Source organism: Coffea eugenioides, chromosome 3, assembly GCF_003713205.1.
Source record: "Coffea eugenioides isolate CCC68of chromosome 3, Ceug_1.0, whole genome shotgun sequence".
Taxonomy (NCBI): domain Eukaryota; kingdom Viridiplantae; phylum Streptophyta; class Magnoliopsida; order Gentianales; family Rubiaceae; genus Coffea; species Coffea eugenioides.
The window spans coordinates 45,771,464-45,779,371 of record NC_040037.1 but is presented as its reverse complement, the minus strand read 5'-3'; the positions used below and the strand labels follow the sequence as shown (position 1 = coordinate 45,779,371).

At 33.3% G+C, this 7,908-nt stretch overlaps 1 protein-coding gene across 1 annotated transcript; it reads left to right on the top strand.

The window, feature by feature from the left end:
- The first annotated feature begins 5,991 nt into the window (after positions 1 to 5,991).
- Positions 5,992 to 7,002, top strand: LOC113766751 (BURP domain-containing protein 16-like). The gene has a single exon (XM_027310906.1). The coding sequence runs from the start codon at positions 5,992 to 5,994 to the stop codon at positions 7,000 to 7,002; it is 1,011 nt and encodes a 336-aa protein (XP_027166707.1).
- The last annotated feature ends 906 nt before the right edge of the window (positions 7,003 to 7,908 follow it).

Sequence of the window (7,908 nt, the reverse complement as noted above, 5' to 3'; positions counted from 1 at the left end):
AAAAATAATTTAATACATTATTTGTCCGAATATAATAATTTCAACATCACACAAATTAAATAAATTCATTTAGGATTAAGTGATTAATGCCTTTGGAAAAAAGAATAACTTAATTTAGTTAGATAAAATAATTTTTATGTTTATTAAATTATTTTTAATTCGTAGACAGGTTATCAGGTCACCCACGGGTTGACCCGAATTCGACCCGTTTTTTCGGGCTCATCGGGTTTGACTCGATTCTGACCCGGACTCGCGAAATCTGAATCCAAATCCATTAATTTCGTGTTAAGTTCGTATCGTGTTTTCAGATTCTATCAGAAATTGCCACCCCTAATAATTTCTGAGATGGCGGCCGCCACCAGTCCCACATCTCATCGATTCATGACTCGTGTGGGAAGTATTTCTTCATGTCAATTTCATAATTATCTCACCTGAATAATAGACTAGCTGATCCTATGATGTGATATTGAATTTTCGTCCTTCCTAATTTAGGGGTGCTCCAATAATTCAAAAACCTTTGCTTCCATTACTATTTTTTTCAGATAATTTTTTATATTTTTCATAAACAAATTTTTTAATTATCTTTTTATCTCACATATATCAAATCACTATAATATATTTTTCTACAAAAACTTCTAAAAATAACAATTCAAATAATTTGTACAGTGAGATCTTCGTCTAAAAAATCAAGGTTGAAATTCAAAAATCATAACCGTTGAGTCAAGTCTCATTAAATGTGAGTTTATCTTGTTTATGCATGTTATCAGTTGTAATGTACACATTTATGCATTGATTACACCAATACTGGTTACTTGTAAATTTACACATTTACATTTGTTTTCTCCTTTGCTTTCAGATTTTTCGAATTCCCAGAGTATTGGATCATACGATGAAACACGAGCAGCCTTGTCTTTGTCTCCGTGCGTATATCTCTCTATCACATTCACTTTCATTGGCTGGCTGTATTGTAAGAGGAACCATGACAAGAAATACCGCACAGGAGAAAACAACTTTATTTATGAGTGGTCCAAGTCCAAGAACTCTTACCCAGGAAACAAAAGAAACAAACGATACCGCACATCCAGGGCCACTTGTATGATAAGTGCCAATTGCCAACTTCACGTGCCAATGTTTTTAAATTTTTTTAAGAAAAAGTAGTAGGATATGTGTCATGTTTAAAGCACCAAGAAACAAATTAAAAGAAACTTTGAAGGAAATTGAAGTTGAAGGAGATTGAGTATTGCAAGTTGAAAGAAAGAAAAATGATCAATTAAAGTGTAAACAAAAGACAATATAGATTTCTTGTTCTCCCATTTGTTTTCTACGCCCTCTATTTCATAAATCTCATGTCCCTAATTTGTATTTAGTAACCTTCATCCGTGTTGTATAGTAATGCTGTAAGACAGACAATAATGGGGTAAAGTGGGTAGCAATATAAATTTATAGGTGTACCGTTCTGTAACATAAAAACAAAAGAAGAAAAAAAGAAAGGCAAAAGAAGTTAGAGGATAAGAAAGATGTCGAAGTAAGTGGCCAACTAATAATGCATAGGTATTTTGCAGCATGGCTGCATTTCAGGACAATAGCAAGATTGAGGACAAGTTAGCATTCAATCTTGTTTAATTGTTTTAGCGAGTTTGAAATTATATTCAATGTTGAGTTATTTATTTATTGAACTAAACTCAAATGAGCTTTAATCAAGACAGATTTGAGTTGAGCTCGAGTAGTTTGAATTTTTTACTAACAAAATCAAGTTTTATGCTAATTGTACCAAGATTAATAGAGTTTAAAAGTTAATTGAACACAAAATGATGTTCAAATGTTGTATTCACAAAATCAAGTTAGAACAAGTTTTTATTGAACCAAACTTATTTCAAATATCGAATAGTTTGGTTCGTCTTTTAACCTACCTAAATAGTACAAATTAAAAACACGTGGAACTGCTGGTAAGTTTCAAAGTAAAGCATGTAATTGATTGGAAATTATTGGTATCTCACTAGTTGTCTTTGCTTTTAAAGTAATTTATGCGCCATTGGAGGAAAAAAATCTAGTTACCTTTTGAATTGAAGGAAAGGAAATGAAAAGAAAGTATATTACCGGAAAAGCAAAATATTGAGAGTATTACAACAAAATGTTTAAAGAAACAATATTGGTGGTATTACTATCTTATCTGTTCTCATTGTAATTGAGAATTTAACCATTCTTCTTGCAGAAAAAAAAGGTATTTCATGCATCTCAACAAAGTAACTAACGCATTCAATATGATGCGGAAAGACATCTTTTAAGTGGTTGACCGCCTAAGGAGCTGTAGCGTGCAAAGTTGTCGATCTAAACTTGAATTGCTGTGGTGTAATTGCTTTATGAAAGTGCAATATGTGAAGATTGTCTAATTCTGCAACCTAATTCGCCGTGTTAATCTAGATTTTGTACCCCAATTATCTTGAATTGAACATGGCATTTGCTCAATTGCTTTTATACCATGTTCAAGTTGGCTACATTTATTTCGTCACAACTAATTTTACTTTTAATCCTTTTTCTTTTTGTTTCCTTGCTTTGGTATAGGATTAGACTATCTTTCCGTTGCTGCCCTTGTTTAACATCCATATATACTTTCAGTCTTAAATGCTTTGCTGCTCCACAAGTCAAATATGTCCTTTTAATTCTACCAATCTTACAAGTTCACCGCATAAAAAAATTCCTATGTTTTAAAATTCGGAGTAGACTAGTCGGTCTAACCGGTCGAACCGAGACCGATCAAGCATTCGGTCCGAGTCACCTTAAAAAATCGCTTGTTAAACTGGGAATCGACAAAACGGGAAAAAACCTCATTTTATTCTTTTTTTTCCTGAATTTCTTCATTGCTGATTTGTGATTTTTTTCAAAAATTTTCTTCATTTCTAAAGCCTAATTTTATCTCTCCAAAAAATAGGTGGTAAGATATTTGACAAATCATAAGAAAAAGTTTTAATTACTGAAAGAGAAGAAAAAAGGAAAAGAGAAAATAGATCTATAAATCTATCATTGTCATCTCTCAAAGATTCATAGATCTAAATAAAAGAGAAGAAAACAGGAAAATAACAAAAGAGAATGAAAATAAAGAATAAGGGGAAGATTCTTACCCACTTGAAGAAAAGGCACAAAAAAAATGAAATCATTAGAAAAAGAAACCAAAAAAAAAAAATGGGGAATGCAGATGAAGGCTGAAACCACCCAAGTCCCGTCTGATGAAGATGCATGGTGGAGAAGAAATTGCCAATTAAATATGAAACTTTTCTAGTATTTTTGGCTGGTGCAGGAGGAATTACGTCAAAATTTTCTTCTGTCAAAAAGTTGGGTATTCTCCAACAAACTTCTGTCAAAAAGTTGTCCAATAAAAGACCCAGTCAACCAAAGTTGCCAACACAATTTTGAGCAATCTTTCTCCATCCATAATCAGTAATACTTGAGAACTCAGATAATGTAGCTAGAGATTTTTACTTTCTTTCTTTTTGTCAAAGAATGTAAGGCTATTCCTTCCTATTGTTCTTAGAAGAAAATAGTAAAAATTCGATGTTAACAGTCTAATTGTTTTTTACGATCATCTAATTCTGGAATTAATCAACAAAGCCCATTAAAGATTTCGTTAATTGTAGCACTTTAATATCTTTTTGTGAACAAAAAATTGTTTCCCTAAGACATTATAGCGTATTCGTATCCAAACCATATCAGTACTGTTAAAACTAATAACCAATTATAGAAAGCACTCTAGTTTACAGACAAAAAACGAAGTGGAATTTTAGTATTGTTCTAAACTGTTTTCTATATGTATAGAAGTTTTGGGTCCCCAAAATTTTGCCTAATTAATGACACAATCAATTTCAAGCGTAGAATTTTATAATTTTGATGTTAATCTGTTAGAATAGCTAACGGTAGATAATTAACAAAAATTAGTGGTGAACACTTTCACAGAAACTATTTCTAAAAGCTCGTCTCCATGTCTTTCATACGATGTAGTCTAAAATCGATTTACTCCAAAAACACTTGCATGCTATAAGAACAACTTGCATGACGTTCCCATTTATCAAATTTAAATCGTAAGTTGCTTACTTTTTTTTTTTGTACGGAAATAGTAATTTGAATGTATGCAATAAATTCGCCAATCTTTTAGGCTGCTTTGCAATAAAGTTTTGTACTAGTCCCCACAAGGTAAACTCAACATTTGATCGTTTAAATTTGTTAAGGAGTCCACTTATAAAAAAATTACTTTAAAAATACAGTATGACTAAACGATAGATAGAAATATAAGAACTCTTAAATATCATGAGGTACGAAATCTTTTAAATTATGATTATTGTATTATTGTATATCACTTAATATAGGATTTTCTTTTGTTAAATGCCTACACATGCCCCTACGTTTGGGACTGTTGGAATTACCCTTTGCTACCAATACAAACAATTTACCACATTTTAAATCCATTTTTCACATAATGTGTTTCAAAACCTATTTCTCTGTCTCGTTCTTATTTTAGCTCCAGCAATTGATATCTCTTAAACTTTCGATTTCCTTAATGGAAAAGTTTCAATCCTAGTCTCTAAATTTTTTTTTTCATGTCTCAAATTTCTACAACATCTCTCTTTTGCACAAGGTGCTCCTCTTCAAATCAAATGGAGTTATCTATGTATGTGGGATGCAAATGCAACAGAGTAGAACCCTTATGCAAAATGGAAATACGTGTTATTGGTAACTGCAATGCTTATGAATTTTTGGCTACATAAGCCAATCTTTTCCATTTCAACTGACTTTCATAGCATGTGACTTTTTTATTTTTGTTTTTTTTTCCAATCTTGTTTATAGGGAGCATGCATTTTTTTACACAATTTTCAGCGGCTTTATTGGAGAAAAAAGTATCCCCACTGAGATGCTTTTGTCTAATTCAAGGATATAAATGTCTTTTGATTAAGAAATGTGTTGGTCATTTTGAATGATTAGCATTGACTAATATTTCATAAACTAAACATGATACCAATACATACATATATATGTCCATCACTCTCGAGATTACAAATGTCTTTTTAACTACCAAATATCTCAGGTGTTATGGACCGCTAGCTGAGAGCCTAAAATGGGACAAATAATGTCCGGGACTATGTCCAAATGCTATGAATGATAAGTGTATTTAGCCAATTCAAATGCAAACTTGGAACAAGTTGCAAATTGTCTATTCAAATAAATTTATTTTTCAATTTTTGTCTCTTTTTTTTTTCTGGATTAGTAAACATATAGGTACATTTGGAGTTTTGTTTTGGATTAATTGCATAATATATACATGTGAAGATGAGAAAATCATTCAAAACATACGGTTTCATCAAATGAATTTTTTCGTTCTTCATTTTTAAAATATAAACTTCAAATCACTTAAAATTCAAATTAGCAAAATTTAGTTCCAACCTAAATATCTAACTAGTTTGAAATCACCATGTGACCTATATACGGTTATTTTTTATGTCCCAAAAGGGTAGATCCCATTTTTTGTGCCAAAAATAAATATGAATTAGGTACTATTCCACTTTTTTTATGGAGAAAAATGAATATGGTATGGATTAGATAAATATTCTAACATTAGATACTACTTATTTAGGGACAACAATGAATGTGGATTGATCATTTTTAGGGACAACAAGAAGGAAAAAAATTCATATGACAAAATGTAAGAAACATTTTGAACGGTTTTCAAATTATAGCCGGAGCAAACACAAGGCTAGAGTGGGGATGAGGTCTCACAAGTTCCATGTCCAACCAGTTACTAAATAAGTTGGAGTGAAGTAAAGATATATACCAACTAAAACAAGATGTAACAAAAATTTAGAGTAACCATTTTATCCTGAAATGGACAGGTGAGGCCCTGTGTCCAGGCTCGAGCACTAGTATAAATTAGAAGCTGCACTAGCAAAGTCATCAGCACTTCATCCACTGAAGAAAATTAGCTCAATATTAGTGTCGATGAAACCAATGGCCTCTTCAACGTTTGCTATCGTTCTCTTTGTCATTGCCCTCACGTTTCCTACGTCCCATTTTGCTGCACACATTTCATCTTCTTCATTCACTGCATTGAATCAGCTCAAATATTGGTCAGAAAATGTCCAAGGCACCATGCCTGGAAATCTTCTGTCCAAACTATCTCCACTGAGCAAGGAACAAGATGAACATTTCACTTCATTAGTGTCCAAGAAAAATCTTCCATTTGATGCAAATCTTTGCTCTCTTGCAAACCTAGCTTGTTTATCCAAAGCACGTGTTGATAGTTTCTTGGACAAGAATAATTACGGCTATGGCAGAATTAGCCCAAATGTTGTCCTACATGTTGATCCTTTTTCTTTCTTCAGACTCTCACTTCTCAAACAAGGAAACATGGTGCATCTCTCAAGCTTGGAAAACCAATTGCCCCAACAGTCATTTCTTCCTTCTCAAACGGCATCAAAGATCTCTGTTACGGAAAATGACCTACGAAAATTATTTCCTCAATCCTTTGAAAGCCCGCAAACAAAAGATGCCATTCAATACACCCTTATTTATTGCAATACTCCTGCTCTTAAGGAAGAGCCTCAGAGCTGTGCAAAATCCCTTGAGGAAATGATTGAATTTTCAAAAACTGCCATAGGTGACAAGAATATGGTGGCATTGGCATCGAAAAACACAGAGGGTTCTAGAAAAGAATTGATGGTTGGACGCGTGGAAAAGCTTAAATATGGAAAAACTGTGGCATGTCATCAATTATTTCTTCCTTTTGCAACATATTTCTGCCATTTGCTGTCCAATATTGAAGTCTATGCAGTAGATGTTGTTGAACCTAGGACCAAAGTTCCAGTTAATACAGTCACGGTGGTATGTCATATGGATACTTCAGGCTGGTCCCCTGATCATGTGGCCTTGAAGATATTGAAAACTTCTCCTGGCCAAAGTGAAGCATGCCATTGGATGTCTCAAAGTGATCTCATTTTCATTTCTCAAGGAAAGAACTAATCAGACTATCAAGCTGCGATACGCAGATTGCAGAAGTTGTTATTCTCTGCTTAATTAAGTTTTCAAGTGTTTCTATTTGGTTTGTGTGTGCTTTTATCAACCAAGATGGTGGCAATAAAAGTCTGATGTATTGTAATTATGTTTGAGTTTGAGTGGATCTGTAAACCAAGATGTGTAATCTATGATATCCTATCTATGAACGTATTGTACTATGGATTAAGTTTGAGTTTGTTTCTTTTGCTATTTTCGTTAATTTCTTCTTTGGTTCCACGCATCAGCATGCATGAACAATTCGCACCCGAAAAATTAATTTCATGTAGGAAAAGTGGGGCAATAACAGATTCTCAAACATGTGATGGAAGTACTTCCAACCTCCCAAACTAAATGTTTTTTTTGTTTCCTTTTCTTACAAGTTAGACATATCCACCAGTTATTTTTTAGACACTTGGGCTATTATATGAAAATCTTTTGCATTAAAGAGTAACACTTTTTGTTTATACTTGCAAGTTCCAAAATCATGCATAAAGTATGTGATCCTAGAAGAGTCCAAAAAATAATAAACCAATGAATTTGGAACTCCAAATTGACTTTGAGACACTCAATTCGTACTTTGCGTTCACCAAAATAACTAAGATACATAATCTATGTGGGTGAATTCTTAGTTTGTGATGGAAAAAAAAAAGAATTCTACAACGAGGGCGGATTTTGGAGTTGTTTCTACAAATGGGGGTCTTCGCATTTTGAGAATGCGAGCTCACTGAGCTCGCATTCTGAAAATGCGAGTTCAATGTGAGCTCGCATTCTAAAAATGCGAGTGCGAGCTCGCATTCCGGGAATGCGAGCTCAGTGAGCTCGCATTTTCAGAATGCGAGCTCACCGAGCTCGCACTATCAAGCATCCAGCGCC